Source organism: Sebastes fasciatus, chromosome 9, assembly GCF_043250625.1.
Source record: "Sebastes fasciatus isolate fSebFas1 chromosome 9, fSebFas1.pri, whole genome shotgun sequence".
Classification (NCBI taxonomy): domain Eukaryota; kingdom Metazoa; phylum Chordata; class Actinopteri; order Perciformes; family Sebastidae; genus Sebastes; species Sebastes fasciatus.
In genome coordinates, this window is record NC_133803.1 from 28,089,249 (window position 1) to 28,107,846 (window position 18,598).

The 18,598-nt window shown below is 39.0% G+C and overlaps 2 protein-coding genes across 12 annotated transcripts; both read right to left on the reverse strand.

Moving 5' to 3' along the window:
• Positions 1-1,086: 1,086 nt before the first annotated feature.
• znf365 (zinc finger protein 365) lies at positions 1,087-13,872 on the reverse strand. Of its 11 annotated transcripts, XR_012595325.1 has the most exons (8): positions 13,738-13,872; positions 10,728-11,398; positions 10,207-10,516; positions 9,704-9,875; positions 9,375-9,421; positions 7,965-8,613; positions 7,316-7,394; positions 1,087-6,233 (listed from the first exon to the last, which is right to left on the reverse strand). XR_012595325.1 is itself a non-coding variant. In XM_074647040.1 (7 exons), the coding sequence occupies exons 2-7, from the start codon at positions 11,386-11,388 to the stop codon at positions 6,230-6,232; spliced, it is 1,410 nt and encodes a 469-aa protein (XP_074503141.1). In that variant the 5' UTR covers positions 11,389-11,398; positions 13,738-13,872; the 3' UTR covers positions 1,087-6,229. The 11 variants fall into 11 exon arrangements, 4 of the variants coding, with proteins under 4 accessions (XP_074503141.1, XP_074503138.1, XP_074503140.1 ...); XR_012595328.1 differs by lacking the exon at positions 7,316-7,394 and having other exon boundaries at positions 1,087-1,935; XR_012595327.1 differs by lacking the exon at positions 7,316-7,394 and having other exon boundaries at positions 1,087-3,774.
• A 1,381-nt stretch (positions 13,873-15,253) lies between these two features.
• LOC141773521 (G-protein coupled receptor 4-like) lies at positions 15,254-17,727 on the reverse strand. Its single transcript, XM_074645373.1, has 3 exons — positions 17,497-17,727; positions 16,351-16,535; positions 15,254-15,761 (listed from the first exon to the last, which is right to left on the reverse strand). Exons 1-3 carry the CDS (start codon positions 17,665-17,667, stop codon positions 15,254-15,256), a joined length of 864 nt encoding a protein of 287 aa, XP_074501474.1. The 5' UTR covers positions 17,668-17,727.
• Between the last annotated feature and the right edge of the window lie 871 nt (positions 17,728-18,598).

The following is an 18,598-nucleotide window of genomic DNA, read 5'->3' on the forward strand; positions in this document are numbered from 1 at the left end:
ACAGTTTCTTTGTTGAGCAAAGTTTCTTCAAATTCAACTTGAGGCCAAGAAAATCAATCTAATCCCAACATCACACTCAAAAACAACAAACAGTATTATATTACTCTTCTGGAATCAGCGGTTATATAAATGTATCTACTATTTTAATAGAAAATAAAACATGGGATAAAAAATTGACAAATTATAGACGACCACTAACATTTGGACTTCAACGTTAGTAGGGCGGCTAAGCTGAAATATTCATAACAATTGTGCATTTTGCGATAAAAGCAACACATTTGGCACAGATGTAGGTTTATATGTTATGAAAAGATATAGATATCGAGGCGCTGCAAATGTGGCCCCTGAGGCTGTGGCAGACATTTATTAAATGCGCTTAATATTCTAAAATGTTGCAGAAAACTGATTTTATGACTCTTGATGATTTCCAAGGTGTGTTCAAGCTAATGAGATCAGATGGCAGAAGATCATAGACAATTTAGTTTTTTCCACTCTTTATTTTTTAAGGGTATTTTTTAGTCACATGAGAACTGTTTAGTTTAGGTAAGCGAATCAGGTTCATACAACAATGTTTTATTTTTGCAGTGACCTTAAAATCTGAGCCAAATTTGCAGCGCCTCGATATCTGTATCTTTTCACAACATATAAACCTACATCTGTGCCAGATGTGTTGTTTTTTAACACAAAATGCACAATTGTTATGCTTAACTGCCCCGCTACATTGTTTAGCATTTATGCCGACTTCCTCTGCTCACTATTTTAGGATAATAGTAGATAAACAAATCCCCTGGTTTCATCTAATTCCATTCAGTTTATTCAGATTTCTTTCTTGTGAGATGTAAATGGGGGAATACAAATTGAAAATTAAACTGCCTTGAATGAAATTCAACAACATACAGAAGACTGTGTCAGTTACACAACGATAAAACACACATAAATAACAAATTAAAGGTTAAACTACACAAACATTTTGAGTTTTTTTGTATTCATTGTGTTAGACTTTACCAATGACATGTAAAGATGACTTTTATTTTTAGTGATAATTTTGCAACAAAATCCAAAACACTTAAATAAAAACGGTAATAATCTCGGTGTCATGTTTGTTCTTTAATCTTCGATGGTTATCACATAGACCGACAAGTTTCAACATAAAAAGTATTCCAGTTCTTCACAGTATTGCATTTTGCACAGTGTTATACAGACAACAGAGTTTCTCAGTGAAGGCACAAAACTAGAGATTACTTCTGCAAACGAAATCCCTACAGACAAACGTGATGAACTCAAGGATATCCAACTTGGCGCGGAAACAGTTTTTTTTACACAACATAAAACTAACTTTAATCTCTACCGACGCACGGCAAGAAAGGTAGTAGTGTCAAACTAACATTAACTGCAGTTATAATACTTGTTCGGTTATGTTTTCATCCACTTCTCAAGCTTCTTTCTTTCTCTCTCTCTCTCTCTCTCTCTCTCTTCTCTCGTTTCAGAGCACATTTCCCCCCAAAACATTTCAAAACACAGAAGTAATAAAATTTATTTTCCAGACTTTTCCTGCTGATTGTCCAGTTTACGACACTCCCTTCATATGAAACCCAACAGCTCCAAGCTAAGTGCTCTCGGTTGGTTTAGTGCAACTTTCCTTCGAATACTGTACCATTAAAATAGACCTCGCTCTGCTACAAAAGTACACATAGTAGTACAAGATAACAGTATAAGTACTTTGCTTTTTTTTGCTACATATGAAGCATGCTTTCACAGTAACACAATAGCTACATATGTAGTTATAGTAGTAGTAGTAGTAGTAGTAGTAGTAGTTGGGCTGCCTCATGCATCTTCCACCACCTTTCCAATGACTGAGCGCTACAACAGGAAGCAGTACACACCTGAAGCACTGCACATGCTCCTTTACACACACGTCTTTCAAGAGTTATGCTGCTGTTTGCATAAAAAAAAACACAAGTTCAGTTTCAGTGATTATTCAAGGTTTTACAGGACTAAAAATGTTTCAGGTCATGTTAATAGAAACGCTGCAATCAGAAGTGAAGTGACCTCACAGATGCATTTAAAGGTACAGTGTGTTGGGGATCTATTATCAGAAATGACATAATATTCATAACTGTAGGCTGTGTCCAAATCACTCACTACTCACTATATAGTGAGTTTGCCATATTGTAGTGCTGTTCAACTGTATAGTGAGAATTATTATACCCCATATAGTGGACTCAAAGTATATCCCACAATGTATTGTGAAAAGTAGTGGACAACGATGGTCACTAACCGAGCACTATATACCATCATGCATTGCGCTGAAGGAAAAAAATTGGCAGATAGACGAGAGGAGAGAGAACGGCGCGATTGAGACAAATCCATGAGCTGTGGCGCCAATTAAATGTATTTAATGTGAGCAGAGCATCACAACACAAACGGCCACAAAGTACTTTGTATTTATTCATTTTGGAAATATACGCTTGCCACAACGGCAGATGGCAGCGCATCACCGCTTTACTCTTAACTTAAATTCACTCAGAGGATTTCGCTAAGAGACAACTCAACAAAATAACTTAAATATGTATTTATAACACACACAAAAATACATGCCGGTGTTTATTATGGATGGCCTACCAGTAGTAGTGTGCCGAAAGTGTTGTTTCATTTTGCCAATGAGCTCACTATATACTGTAGTCCTCTAAATATAACTCTACATAGAACTCCCTGGATAGTGAGTAGTGAATGAGTGAATGATTTTGGACACAGTTAATGTTTTCATTAGTGCATAATCACATGAAACTAAGAATTGTTGTGTTTTTAATTGACAGCAGCAGTAACATTTGGGGTTAGCTCATCAGTGCCTTAATTCACAAAGGGGCTAAAGGACTCAGAAGTCTGATCACACAATGGATCTCTGGAATACAATTTGTCCAAATGTATCAGGTTTTAATGCGGTAAGAAGCAGTGGAGAGTAAACCTGACAAAACTCAGGTTTACTCTCAGCGTTTAGGGCCCATGAAGCCATTAAAACAGCTGATGGCTATAATGTCTTTTAGACCGTTAAACAGTAATATTCAAGATATGGTATCGGGTATTACTGAAACTGTAATAGATCAATCTGGCTGACTGGTTTGTTAAACTGATGGAAAAACACAGTACATTATTTGGCTTAGAAAAACTGGCAACTTCCAATAAATTTGGATTAAATTATGATTAACACAACTTCTAGTCGGGTCTTTGAAAAGCGTGCCTGTAAGCTCGATCCATGATCCAAAAAATGTAAGACTTTGCATGAATGCAAATTACAAATTCAAATAAGACAAACTAACTTGAAACATCAAGAAAATGAAATAAAACATTAGAAGAGAGTCAAACTTAATTTCAGGGAAAAAAAGACGGGTTCAGGTTTGTGACCCAGATAAATGTTCTGCCAAGTTAAAGTTCTGTAGGACTACTACTCCCACTCGACGACACATAATAGCTTTGTATACAAAATATCTATTAACACCGTCAACGAAACCTAAACCAACGACAGCAAGGATACATTTTACACCGAATACCGTCTTTTACATTTACATTCTTATCATTGGATGAGTGCAAAAATGAGGTGTAAACAGATCGTACAGGATGATGCAGAGAAAAGGAATTTTTTAGTATACTGCAAATGTACTGTATGCATTCACGGCACTGTAAGTCACTTTGGATGAAAGCGTTGATACGACGTCATTCATTTTGTGATCGGAGAATCTCCACCCGTTTCTGTGTGAATGAGTGCGAGTTTAAGCCCTGAACGGCGAGACAAAAGTCAGGTCTTAAAACACGGCATCTCTTCAGCGTGAGCTATACATTAACTCAGGAGTACATTCGTTATATGTGTGGTGTCCTCCAGACACTGGGACAAACTCTACCTGCATGTACATGGCTTCTCTTGGAGGGAAAAATATGCAGTTTTCCAAAGCTTTCAGCTCAAAGACTGGAACTGACTGGCTCCACCAAGAGTCACAAAAACACCTTCCAAACACGTTTTATTGACATGCTCTACTTTGTATAATAAAAGAATAAATCTGATGTTATCAGTGGTGGAAAGTAACTATTTACTCAATTAATATAAGTACAATTTTGAGGTACTTTACTTGAGTATTTCCATTTTATTCCACTTTATACTTTGACTCCACTACATCTCAGAGGGAAATATTGTATTCTTTACTTCACTACATTTATTTTAAAGCGTTAGTTAATTTGATTTTACAAACAAAACATATGATCGACTTATTAACTATGATATATATCAGCAAATATGATAATATATTAAAAGGCCCACATCTCTGGGTGAGCCCCTGAAGTCCCCCCCAAAATGTGTTTTTTTAACAACAACACTAATTGACCAGCTGTCCCCTTAATTAATTAATTGGTGGCTCGATCAGATAGCTTTGCTTGAAAGTCGTGTTTGTTTTCACCTTTGATGGAGCTCTCCAGTCTTTATGCTAAGCTAGGCTAACACATAGTGGACGCACAAAGAGGGAAGGCGGAATATATACAAAACAAAAAGTGGGTAAACGTGAGATAACAGGTTGATGGGTGTGATTGGCTACACAGGACCACGACTGCCAGAAACAAAATAAATATCACAATAAAGTATTTCCAAGTCAACATATCTAACTTTTTTTCTCTCTATGTACAGTTATCAGACAGTGTCTGAACTGGGTCCTGATGTAGTGAACCACCCATCTGCTGTTTGAAGCCTCCTCAAAACAAAAGCCAATAATGAAATGCAGAGTATATTTGACCCAGGTCTGGTGTCATCAAACTCCTGTCTGTGCTTTACAAACCAAATCAGTGCTGCGAGGGGCGGTACGTAACGACAGCTCAATTACAAAATAATGTTCCTGTACAGATTAGATTATGAAGTACCAGTATATATACAGCTAACAATTAGGTATACGTTTTTAAAATCTATTAAAAGATGAATAGGTACAGCTGACAATTGTATCTGTTATGAAATGTTGAAAAAAGAGGCACACATTCAAAACTAAATCAAATCTAACTAAACTGTTTTTCTTGTTTTAAAATGAGAATCTTGTAAAAGGGGTCTTAAATATGCACTTGACGGCTACATACATGATACCATATGAAAAGACTGTGGCTAAAGCTAACAGCTCCCAGGTAAAAGGTGCCACTTAACCAGTTAAAAGGTGCTAAACGGAGCATTTCTATTGCCTCTGCATGGCTCTAAACATGTCGCCGGCGTCTCGTAGCTAACAGTGCTAACAGCGCTAACAGCGAAAACAATGGCAACGCTGCTGATAGAGCTAACAGTGTTAACCCGCAACGGCGCCGTCGGTCGTAACGACGTTATCACCTGTAACCGCCGTATGAGAGCAGTGCAGAGCGGCGGCCGTGAGCTAGCCTGTGGGGCACGCTCACATGCGCTGTCAATAAAGCATGGAGAGGCTCTGATTACAACACACACAGAGGGAGAGTGACTTCATTCTCTGCTCAGGGAGACTTTACTCATCTATATCTTTACATAGCAAATAGTTGTTTGCTGCTATATTAATGCTCTGGACATAGTATAGAGCACCTTTAAAACAGTCGCATAGCTTAGTCGTAGTGGTGTAATTATGATGAAAAAATTCATTTAAGTTTGTACCGGCTGCTTAGATTACAACTTATTTTCAAACTGTATGTTTTCACTCATAACATTACGAGAGTAAACACTATCTCGGATAACAATCTTAGTATGTAAACGATTCCAAAAGCCAACAAAAAGCCTAAACTCTGATAGCATCCGGGGCCGGCTCCGACACAGTGGATGTTTTTGACCTGCAACAACACAAACTAACTTAGTATGAACTGCTCCTTGGCGTATGAAATATCTCGAGGTTATTACTGTAGATAATGAGCTAGCCAGACATGCTAACATTTGCAGTTTATATTAGAAGACCTTGTTTAATCCATTCCATAAGCTTTTGCATCATCCAAACTCTTAATAAACTCCAGCATCTCCCTTTACTACAGCCCCGTGTGCACTGCTTCAACATGTGGAGGGATTCAACGCTACCATTTGGCCTCAAAAGCACAGACAGAGATCAGATAACTGGACTGAAGGGCAGTTGTTTTAGGGGGGGAACCAGGCCGGGATGTAAAGGTTCAACCAGAGGAGAGGACGTGTCATCGACGTCACCGGGAACTATTCATCCTCATTCCACCTTCTTCACAATTCAACAACTTGTTTCCACGATCAACTGTAATTAAATCCTAAAATCAGTAGATGAATACAAAAGCACGTTTTTACCTGAAGTTTCTCTAAAATACGGAGGAGAGGATTCAGAAAGTAGGTATCACTAAAGACCGAGGTTAATTATACTGCACTAATTATTGTGATTTGTGCTGACAAATGAGACAAAAGACTAGAAGCTGTCATTAATTGATACGTTTGAATACTGAAAGTTCACCCACTCTTACGTCCCGCTGAAAAAGCACCCAGTGTAACACTTCACAATCGTCTATTTCAGTATAGTAATCTATGGAAAAGTACAAAATATTCAATAACACAGAGCTGGAAATACTTGAATGCAATGTGATGGCAATGTGGTCATGCAGTAATATTAATTATTGCATTATGTTCTTAAACCCTGTTACGCAGTAATAGTTCCTGTGATGTGCATTTTGTATGTATTCTCTCATTAGGGATCAGACTGCCTGAAGCCGAGCAGCTGACATCTACAAAAGAGTTCTTGATTTACACTTTAGTGTAATCTTATCTCTTGATTTATAAAAAATAATTTAATATAAATTGCATCATTCAGGAGGAGCAATTGTATCCAATCACGCTATACAAACATTTAATGTAATATATGCAAAATGATTTTACATAATACTAAAGTAAAGTGCTGAAGGAAAAAGAAAATGTGTTTTTCTGGGAATTGTTAATCAGACTGATAACATTTGGAAGGAAAAATACATATTGTACCCTCTTTTTTAAACTTAATTTTTTTTTTTTTTTTTAAATCCTTATACCAATAACTGATAACGTTTCCCCATTTTTGAACATCCTGTAAAATGTATGCAGGAAAGTCATTTACATTTTGTCTAAATTTGCAAACATTTCCATGTCAAAATGATATTTTAATATATATATATATAATATTTATTTAGCATAAAGACCCGTCTGTGCCCTTCTAGCTTAATAAGGGCATCAGTCCAGATATAATTACATTTACTGAAGTGTAAGTGTAGTGTTTTAAAGGTGCAATGTGTAACATGTAGCCACATGCTCCAAACAAACAGGGGGCAGCATTTCACCTCTACTACTCGGTAGGCTTACCGCGGTAGTCGGTGTTACTGGTGTTACACGGTGTTCAGGCATACACTGATTGCATTACTTGCCCACCGCCGCTTTTTTTCTATAGAAATAAAACAAATTTAATTAATTTTCACATATCAGCGCCGTGTTATCAATACATAGTCAGACGACGGACACTACAGACCGAAAATGAAAGTGTCTGCTCCGCACGGAGTCTCAGATCAGAGTAGCAGGAGTCAGATATCACACATACGGGACGAGAGAGAGTTGACAGACAAGACGATGGTGGAGGATTTGGTGTCAAAGCGAAAATCAAAAGCGCCTATTTGGCGATATTTCAGATTTAAACCCAATGCTATGAAGGACCCATAATGTTAAGGACGGAGCGGTCACAGCCGGTATGCGTGGCGCAGCGTCATCAGGTGGATAAAATGTCGTAATCGGTAACACCGGTGCTGTCATGAGTTTATTAACCGGTGGGAAAATGTCCTCACCGTGACATCCCTACTACTGGGTCCACACACATAATCTTCAAATGTGGCGTCGGCCTATAGTTTACATTTGCTTAGCTCAGTTTTAGCGAGACCATAGTAGCAAGAAAACTGCCCCATCAAAACCACATATCGACGCCATTTGGATTCAATCCTTTAAACAAACTATCAAAACGTACCTTCAACGTGACTGACAAGCCCTCGGGACAGCTCTACTTCTCCGTCCTCTCATGAGGGCAGACTGGACGCTACAGTGACTCACTATCGCCTCTCTATTACGAGACAGGACGGGCCGGGGCTAGCTGGTTAGCATGCTCATTTCAGTGGATATCTCTGCAACACAACACACAGACATCTTTAACATAACGTCAGCGCTGTAACCTCTTCACATTCTGCTGATGACGGTAGTTCATCTTACACATTGCACCTTTAAAGGAAGAATTATACTGAAGGAGCGTTAAGATCAACTGCTCCACAGAAGCTTGGTGTGAACGTGACCTTGCTGTACTTTTCCATAGGTTAACACACTGGAATAAAGTCATTGTTAAATTAAGTTTTACCGGCTGACAGCCCCTCTCCCCCGGTGTTTCTCTACAGTTCTACGCCTCGTACCCGGCGGACCGGCGGCGCTGGTGGTTCCAGATGTCGTCTCTGTGTTCCGGTCGGCAGAAAAGCCTGGACGACTGGGCCAGACGCTCCCGGTGCTCCCGCTCCCGGTCTCGCTCCCCGCCGCCCGCTTTGGAGAACAGAGGACGGCCGCTGAACTGCGAGGAGGAGCGGCTTCTGTTGTCATGGAGACCAGACGAGGACAGCTGACCTCCCGCTGACCTGGAAAAGTCATTTATGAACAAATGAGCACAGGAGGTGGGAAGGAGGTTGTAGTGAATGTAAACAAGACTAGATATACAAAAAAAGGTTTAACCAAAGTTGCAAAAGAGCTTTCAATGAGTGTCTTAATTATCATTATTATTATTATATTATTATTATCATCATAGTTTGTGTCTTTATTATAGAAGTCAACATTTACAACATGTGACATTAAGACAAAACAAACATGGATAAAATAAGGTTAACACCACAGGCATGACTCCACCCTCATGGTAGCAGGACATTATGGTAAAGAAAAGACAATAATAAAAATAAAAACTTAACAGAAAAGGTAGGCAATAGATTTCTTTAAAAAAATCCTGAAACATATTAACTATATGAGCACATTTCTTACTGTTTATAATTCAATCAGACTACTCCCTAAATTCAAACCTGAAAGGTTCAAACGATGAGCGAGACCTCAAGAACTTGGCTATATGGATGTGAATTAATGGAATTAATAAATTAATAAATTGACAGTCTGCTGAACTTTCTGTTTTTTGTTTTCATAGTATAATATTACATGCTTGGCTTCTAGAATGAATAAATACATTATGAACACTTTAGTTTTCCACAGAATTTGACCGTCAAAAGTTGTGGTGTGACCCGGCCCTAACTGTCCCGGGATCAGTGCTACAGATTATTATTAAATCTACCTTTGACCCATGTTTGAGTTACAACAGTGTGTACAACATCATATGAGCCAATGTGCAGGTACTCACCTGCTTTTAGTGATTCTGTGAGGACCATTATCATTTGGCTGCTGGTACTGATGAGGACACAAAAAAGTCAAAGTTTAAGTCACTGAGCATTAACAAGCAGAAAATACATAGTATTCATATGCATTCAAAATATTAAGTACCATCAGAAAAACGTACTTAAAAGTATCAAAAGTAAAAGTACTCATATAGAACAAACCCTGTCAATGGTATGTATTTATTTACTGTAGCTATGTAGTGGAGTAGAAGTATAAAGTAGCATAACATGGAAATACTTGTGCAAATTACTTGAGTAAATGTACTTGTTTGACATTCCACCACTGGTGTTGTACCTTGTAGTGGTTGCACTGCTGCGGGCTGCCGTTGACCTGGTAATACTCCACCAGTCTCTCGGCCAGAGCGATGCGTCTCAGCAGATTCTCGATGAAGCGCTGGATTCGAACTTTACCGCATGTCTCCTGTCGAGCCGCCGCTTCCAGAAACTTCTGGATGGTTATCACCTCCCTGGAAAATAAAAATTATATTTAAGTACAGCACTCGAATGAATGTGCATTTCACCTCGGGCTGGTTCAGTGAGCAGCTATGTAGCCTGGAGCCTTTAACCTGCAGCAGAGATGAGCAGCGGACTACAGAGGTCTGGTAATCTCACTTCTCTGTAATTTCACACCTCCAGATTTTTTTCATTTTCAAACTTGTAGTCTTCAGTCCCAACCGCCGCTGACCCAAGTGACATCACTTGAGGACATTTATCAGACTTCATACAGCTCCCTCTGGAGACACTAAAGGCTTTGAACTACTGTTAATACATATGCAGACACCTGTGTTGCCTGTTTACCTCTCTCGTCTCTCCAGCTCGTTCTCTGAGGCGTTGAGCTGCTCCCTCAGCGCGGCGATCACCATAACAGCCACGTCCACTTGCCGGCTCAGCGACCTCTCCCTGTCTGCAACTTCCTGCCTCTCCTGGGCCAGGTGCTGCGAGTGGGCGCGCTCACACAGGAGCTCCGTGTCGGTCTGGGCGAGCTCCGTGCTCACCTTGGCCAGCCGGCGCTGCATGGTGCTGTCGGCCGCCCGCAGGATGCTGGCCAGTCGTCGGCGCACCGCGGCCGAGGCTGCTGCCGTCTCCAAACCAGAGTACGCGTTCTGCTCTGGTGGTTACAGCAAAGGAGACGAGTTACTGCGGCGGTAACCATGACTACTGTTACTGATACTGTAATCATGATTATTGATCTCTGAACCACTTCCTGAACTATGTTTGAAATGTCCCCATACAATATATTCATTTCCTCTCACAAATAAGTTTTATAACAATATAACTCTGTTCTGAAAAGTAAAGTAAGTACGTAAATCTGAACGCACCGACCAGGTCCAGGTCTAAGTCCAGGTCCGGGTCTGGCGGGGGACCAAGAGGGGCTGGAAGAGGGAACGGGAGGTGATGGTGGTTGAGGTGATGGCAGCATGCGTCTGACTTTTTGATAGCCATTTTGATGTCCTCCTCATTTCTACCTCCATCTCTCTCTTCACCTTCGTCCTCCTCCTCTTCTCCTTCATCATCTGTCCCAAATTCCTCCTCATCTTCTTCCTCATCGTCATCCTCCTCTTCCTCAGCCTGCGTCCCCACCCCGACACTCTGGGTGCGTCTCCTCACAGACCTGTAGGAATGGAGGTACCCGCTGTCTCTGCTGTCACTGAGGGAGCGGACGTGAGGTGGCCGCCCCGCGCCCTGCAGGCCCCTGCGGGTCGGGAGGCTCATGTCGTGCCAGGGGATCGCCGCCGTCAACGGGTCAGGGAGCTTGCCGGTGATGCTGAAGCCGCCGGTGGTCACGTCCGGAGAGCGGTACGAGTGGCGGTACTCCAGGTGGGCGCGGAGCGAAGACAGGCTGCGGAAGCGCTCCTGTTCGCCACAGCGGGGGCAGCGGAAGGGGAGGTCGCAGGAGGTGACGGTGACGGCGCCGCAGGCCTGGCCGTTCCTCTCCAAGAGGAAAGAACCAGAACCTCTGGAACACAACTTCTGCTGCATCACTCAACACCTGGAACGCAGAGAAGAAACAATTACACAACGAAGCAATTAGTCAATACACAAAAAAATATTTTGAGAATTTATTATTCCTTTAATTTTTTTAAAAGCAAAAATGTATATCTAAGTTTATTCTTTATATCATTGTAAACTGTTTGGGTTTCAGACTGTCAATTGAAACACGTCTTCTTGAGCTCTGGGAACCGACATTTTTCTGAATTGTTATAGACTAAACAATTAACTGATTGATTAGTAAAGAAAAGTAAGTTGATTAATCAATTTGTCAATTAACAGAAATATAATTGGCAACTATTTTGACAATCAATTAATCAATTAGTCATTTATTGAGCAAAAAATGCCAAATATTCCCCCGTATCATTTTCTCACATGAAATCTGCTGCCACAACAGCTTGATTCGGTCCAGTCGGATGGCTGAGAAAGTTACTTTATATTTCTGAGCGTCTTTTGATCTTTTAGGATGTAAAAAGTCCCCTTTCCAAATAGCCTAGATGTCGTTTTGTATGAAGGGTTTGTTTTGTACATGGAGAACAAAACACTGTACAGTGGTTGAACCAGACTGACAACTGAAAGGGCAGAGAGAGACACAGATCCCTCTGAGCAACAGTTCAATAAGAATAGAAGACATCACCAGTCATTGGTGAAAGAAACTGGAGCATCAAAATGTGGGCAGAATTAAATTAGAACAGCTTCCTGTTTCAGTGTCAAGAGCACAATAATGCAGTCTATAACAAACTGGAATTAACAGGTGTGTTGCTTTAGAAAAGCTCTTCTCCAAACTTCACAATAGAAACAGAAGGTTAGTCTAGAGCAGGGGTCAGCAACCTTAACCTCATGCGGCTCTTTAGCCTCTCTCCAGTTGCTCCCTAGGGATTTTTAAAAATGGAAATGAATAACTGTTTTTTGTTTACATTTTCATTTTTATTGATAATTGTTGTAGGTCTATGGTACGACGGAGTGTAAGGGCCACATTGAGAAAAAAAAAAATTTGAGATATTGTGAATAAAGTCATAGGTTTACGAGAAAAAAAGTCATAATATTATGAGAATAAAGTCATAATATTATAAAGTAGTAATTTTACGTGTTATTTTCTTTTTTTCTTGTAAAGTTATGACTTATTCTCGTAATGTTACGACTTTTTTCTCGTAAAGTTATGACTTTATTCTTGTAATATTATGACTTTTTTCTCATAAAGTTATGACTTTATTCTCGTAATATTACGACTTTTTTCTTGTAAAGTTATGACTTTATTCTTGTAATATTATGACTTTTTTCTCGTAAAGTTATGACTTTATTCTCGTAATAATACGACTTTTTTTCCTCGTAATATTATGACTTTATTCTGGATATCTCAGATTTTTTTCCTTCAATGTGGCCCTAATACTCCGTAATACATTTGCACTGATTTATACTGTTTTATGTCTGTTAAAATAGCCATTATTGAAGGAAAGAAGAAAAACATCAATACAACAGCTGATTACAAACTTTTGAACGGTTGTGTGTATACATTAGTTGGTATAATATTCCCTACAGTGTAATCAAAGATAACATCATGTAGCAGCATATTGATTTGATTTGATTTCCCAACGTGAATGAAAGGTGGTAATTTCATTCCCTGTCATGCAACACAGTTGGGACATCGACTAAATAATCATTTAATTCTACTTCTTTTGGGGCCAAAACTACCTCAAATGTTAATTATGCTGTTTTATGTCTGTTAAAATAGCCATTATTGAAGGAAAGAACAAAAACATCAAAATAACAAACTTATGTATAAATTAGTTGGTATATATTACTGTATAATCAAAGATAACATCATGTAGCAGCACATTGATTTGATTATTAAGCCAAAGAGGACAACTTGTATTGCCAGCAGGTTACCTGAGCAGGTGTTTCTCCACACAAACATTAAACAAACATGTTTCCTCTTCATAGTCCATTTAATAAACCAAGTAACAGGTAAATATCCCTCTCTCCATCTTCACCATCTTTAGCATCATCAGCATCTTTAGCATCGTTAGCATCGTTAGCATCATCAGCATCTTTAGCATCGTTAGCATCGTTAGCATCATCAGCATCTTTAGCATCATTAGCATCTTTAGCATCGTTAGCATTATTAGCATCATTAGCATCTTTAGCATTATTAGCATCATTAGCATCTTTAGCATTATTAGCATCGTTAGCATCGTTAGCTCTACCTGGCTGCTAGCTCTGATGCTAATGTTAGCTTGCTAGCTAACAGAGAAACAGTCGTTGGGTCGTTATTAAACGTCTAACCGTTAACGAGCCGCTCTTTACCGGTTTAACGGGTAGATGTTATAATGACCGTCTCACCGTTAGTGTCTGGAGGTGTCATGTCGCAGATGGAGACCAACAGCAGCCCGCATGATGTCATTCATTCAGAGACACACAGAGTGGAGGACCAACCGTCAAGCTAGAGACAGATCCATAACAACACCACATCCGGTCAGACCTTTCAGAGTAAGACACATGAAGTGGGCGTGTTCGTACTTCCGGTCTGGATTTTCAAAAAAATTGGAGTTTTTTTAAAAATTTTGGCTGATGTTATGTTTTTTCAACATAACATAACATAACATAACATAACATAACATAACATAACATAACATAACTAAACATAACATAACTAAACATAACACAATATAATATAATATAAAATGGCAAATTATGATATAGTATGGGATATAAAACTGAAGAACTTAACAAACTCAGGAGTTATAGTACGTTAAAAGAACAGTCAAAAATATTAAAAGACAAAATGAAAAAAAAATTGGAGACCTGTTCTTCTATGTTTTGTTATTTATGTTGTGTTACGTAACATTATATTATATTATAACATAGAGAAAGGTACACATAAATTAAATCAATAAATACAATAAAATCAAGAACAGAATAAAAATACTTTCAAATCTAGATTAAAATTTTTTCCTGAGTCTTATGATCGGTTTATGTAGTGCACTTTTATTTCCTTTTTTTGGATTTGGTGCAACTTATTACTGCACTTTAAGCGTATTACTGGTCTATCCCATTTGTGAATGTCATTTTATGTATTTTATTTCATTTCATCGTATTAAAAAATAGTCTGGTCATTATTGCTTATTAGTGCCATGAGGAGTGACATTGATGTGACATACATATATACAGTATATATACAGAATATATATGTATATATATATACAGAATGTATATATATATACATATATATATATAGGTGTATAGGTGAGGTGTACTCCGTAGATTATCTTGTATCGTATAAATTGCATGTTAGTATTGTTGCTCATAGGGAAGCTGTTCTTACAGATTTGGTTCCAGAAATCAGCATTGGGAGTGTTGAATAAAACATGTTCCCATTTTATTGAAGGTAAGGCTATTGCTTTGTCTGATTGGGATATTATTCTGTACATGGATTTTGTTTAAAATTAAATTTATTAAGTCTAATGTTGAAGAAAGACAGTTGAGATTGACTGCCTTCACGTTAAGTTTAGTTTTAATGGAAGATTTAAGAGATATTCAAGGAAGTGATGCTGTACTTCATTGCTTAAAGCATTTGGAATTGCCTGTTTGAGATGTGCTGTATAAATAAAGCTGCCATGCCCTGCCTTAATGCATTGAGTTAGCCAAAGGTAGACATTCACATGTTTTTGTCTAGAAACAGATTTTTAATTGCATTTCCAGAAAATGTTTAATAGCATATAAAATGACATATACTGTGATATAGGACGTTATCCATATTGCCAAGCACACAACAGCTGTTGCAGAATACCTGCTTTGAATCACATCCTAAAAATCTAGTAAAACGCCAAAGTCCTGATCGTGGACGTGTTGTCACCATTCATATTGTTGAAGTGCTGACATCATTGCTGTCCATTCTGCAACAACACACAGAGGCCAAAAGCTTGTCTATGGTCCCTTTCCTCATGAACACATACAGGACTAAGTCTGCAAGAGGACTCAACCTAAGAAACACAGAAGACAGGTCGTCGAAGGTATCGTTATGTCTGGCTCCCTTTGCCATGAGCCAAATGATGTTGGGCAGGAACAACAGCGTGTAAGTAAGCAGCACCAGGACCAGCATTCCTACAATTCGTCGTTTTTCGTCAGAGGTCACTGAGATGGAGGAAGACAGTGCTTTGAGGGTGCCACCCAGGAAGAATGTGAGCAGTGGGAGTGGAAGGAGGAAAAAGATGAAGGAGAGGATTTCTGAGACCTTTGAAATATACCAGAAAAAGAGAGTGAGGAGATAGACAAGAGGAAGGGCCCAGACCACGACACAGACCCCCATGGTGATCTTTATCTTTCGTCTGAAGCGGTACCACAGTGGGTAGGCGATGACCAAGTACCTGTAAAACAAGACAGACACATATTCAGAGTTCTATAGTAATACAATGGTCAGACCATGAACTGTATATAAAGATGGATGACGCGTCTCCACTTCCGCCCACTGTACAAAAGTGAAGCCAAAATATTCCGGATACGGGAGCTGCCATCTTGAGATTTTTACATAATTTCTGCATAGTAGTGAAGTAGTGGAGCCACCCACACACCCGCCCAAACCAATCGCGAGCCGAGCACGGCCGCAGCTTGTCAGCGAGAGAGACTCACAGCTGTCAATCATGACGTCTCACTCCCTTTTTATAGCATCAAGTAACTAATTAAAACCAAACTTTTCAGAAAAGTCGTGATAAGAACTTCTTAAAATGACAGAAACCATCTTTGGGGAAAATGTATTTAACGTGTAGTTTGACCTTTTTATTTGGCCCATGACCCGTCCGCTAACATGGAGGAGGCAGGCTTTATGACCTATACTGCAGCCAGCCACCAGGGGGCGATCAAGATGTTTTGGCTTCACTTATGGGGAGCTGTCATGTCGTCCATCTTTATTTACAGTCTACGGGGTTCAGACACAGACGTGGATAGACAGATAGCTACCTTTCCAGGGCGACAAACACCATGAAGCAAACACTGGCCACCAGACCAAAGTAGTAAATAATAAAGACGGGACACGCCTTCGAATCCTCAGGAAATGCTACCCAAACCATCATGCAGCTGAGCTGAATGAGGTCGGAAACGAGAAGGTTGATGACGTAGATCGGAGCAACATGATCTTTTCGCACCTGCAGAAAAAATATTGGTAAAATTAAAGAAAGCAGTTGTGTTGCTACATGTTCTGAACTCCACCTCCTCCCAAATATGTCTACGGGGTCCAATCAGTTTTATGTAAATTTTAATTATGGAGTAAATAGAGTGCTGCAGGGAAGGTAACCCACAATTTGGGAAACTCTCGCAAGATGGTTAGGCATTGACCTGAAATGGTTACGGAAAGGAAAGGTCGTTGGGCAACGATTCTTGCGTGAGTTTTTTGCAAGCTTTCGCAATGCAGTTTACCTTCAAGACATGACCCGTATTTTTGGGAGTTAGCATCACACAGGTTCCATTGACAAAAATGTATGAGATTTTTCCATTGGATTTTGCATAAAATAATCTCTGTGGCAAACAAATGTTTATGATACTTATACGTTTTGTTCAGCAACAAAATCTTCATAAACGAACACCACTTCTATGATCTTTGAAGCGTAAATGTGATCGCCAGAATCAAAAAGCTAACATTAGGCTATAAACGAACCACACCACGGTCACATGACTTCATGTCCCCACCACTAAGCTAAAGGCGGACTAGTTGTTGGTGTGATGACATTTAGTAGTCTAATTTAGCCCCTTGTTTGCAACCGCCTTTTTCTAAGACGCGTAAAAGATTCAAAACTGACGAGTGGGATATTTACAGACGTATTTTATGTCGTAGAACAAAATGTTAAAATGTCTTACGCTTGTGTTAACCACAGACCTTATTTCATTAAAAAACAACATTGACTTCTAGACAAGGGAACCGGAAGTGCTAAAATGCTAACTCATTTCTGGGTTTTAGGACTCATTCCTGCAGCCCTTTAATGTATAGGTCATTACAACAATTCATCCCACCCCCCTAACACCTGGACCCCCAACACAGATCAAGATCCTTTACAGACAGACACATGACACATACAGTGAATAAATAGATCTCAGTCATAATGTACATACCAGAGAATAAACAGCATAGATGGCCACGATGGTCAAAGGAAGGCCGATACAAACGATTATGCATGTCACCACATATATGAATTCAACTTCTTCATTAGAACCGTTGTCGTTGAAGGTGACGTTGCTGGAGTTATAGCTTTTGTCCTGTGATGAGCTGCAGAAATGTTCCATTCTTCAGAGTGAAACCCTGTTTAAGAGATCAGGTTATAAAAAGGGAACACATTCTTATAATAATAATATAATTTAAAAGTTCACACAAATACAGCATACCTATACCCACAATCAAAGCAAATAAAAAAAATGCTCTGTTTCTATTGATATTACTCAAAATGTGTTACATTAATAATAATCTAATGCTAATATTCAAATAATACAGTTTCAGATAGTACAATAAGTTCTGGTGAGAGTAAACTTGAGAGAGAGAGATAGTGAAAAAAATCCAAATAAATAAAATATAGTTGGTTTAAACAAAGCAGTCTGTACACCTATACAGTCCAATGCTGTCTGCTTGTTGCATATTCATTTTCATGACTGTTTGCAATGCCTTTATCTTTTTTAAATAATCTATATAATTTCATAGAAATGTACCTTTGATTTCCTGGATGAGCTCCCGACACCAATGTCTGATGTTTTGTCCTGTATATTCAAACAGTCTATAATAAGTATAGTAAGTTATTACATGCAGTGGGTTGATGATAATCTCCTCAGGAAGAGAAAAGAAATTAGTAAGGCCCAGATATAGCATGTGTGAGAAGGGGGCGGGGGTTTGATGGGTAGATAAAAAGCCACAAAGCACGTAGTGATCAGCCCAGCATGTTATATCTTCAAGATTTGTTTCCGTTTTGATTGGCCAGCAGTAGTTCAGCTTGTTGCATGTTTAAATGTACTCAATCATATGGATCATTTTATCTATCCTGCTGTAATATTATTTCCATGCAAGTTTCAGATGTACCTATAGAAAATGCACTATTGTCAATTGTTTATTATATATCTAAACATTAAAGGTGCTTGTTGCTTTTTTTGAGCCTACCATATCTTGTGTAAAGTCGATGAATTACTAAAAGAGATTATGAAGCTAATTTACGCCACACTAAAAAATACT

Coding starts and splice junctions, on each gene's coding strand:
- znf365 (XM_074647037.1), bottom strand. CDS start 11,388: ATGCAGCAGAAGTTGTGTTCCAGAGGTTCTGGTTCTTTCCTCTTGGAG. Junction 10,517..10,727: donor CTTAGACCTGGACCTGGTCG/GTGCGTTCAGAT, acceptor TGTAACCACCAG/AGCAGAACGCGTACTCTGGT. Junction 8,614..9,374: donor CACAGAATCACTAAAAGCAG/GTGAGTACCTGC, acceptor TGACTTTTCCAG/GTCAGCGGGAGGTCAGCTGT.
- LOC141773521 (XM_074645373.1), bottom strand. CDS start 17,667: ATGGAACATTTCTGCAGCTCATCACAGGACAAAAGCTATAACTCCAGC. Junction 16,536..17,496: donor TCTATGCTGTTTATTCTCTG/GTATGTACATTA, acceptor TTTTTTCTGCAG/GTGCGAAAAGATCATGTTGC. Junction 15,762..16,350: donor GTGTTTGTCGCCCTGGAAAG/GTAGCTATCTGT, acceptor CTTGTTTTACAG/GTACTTGGTCATCGCCTACC.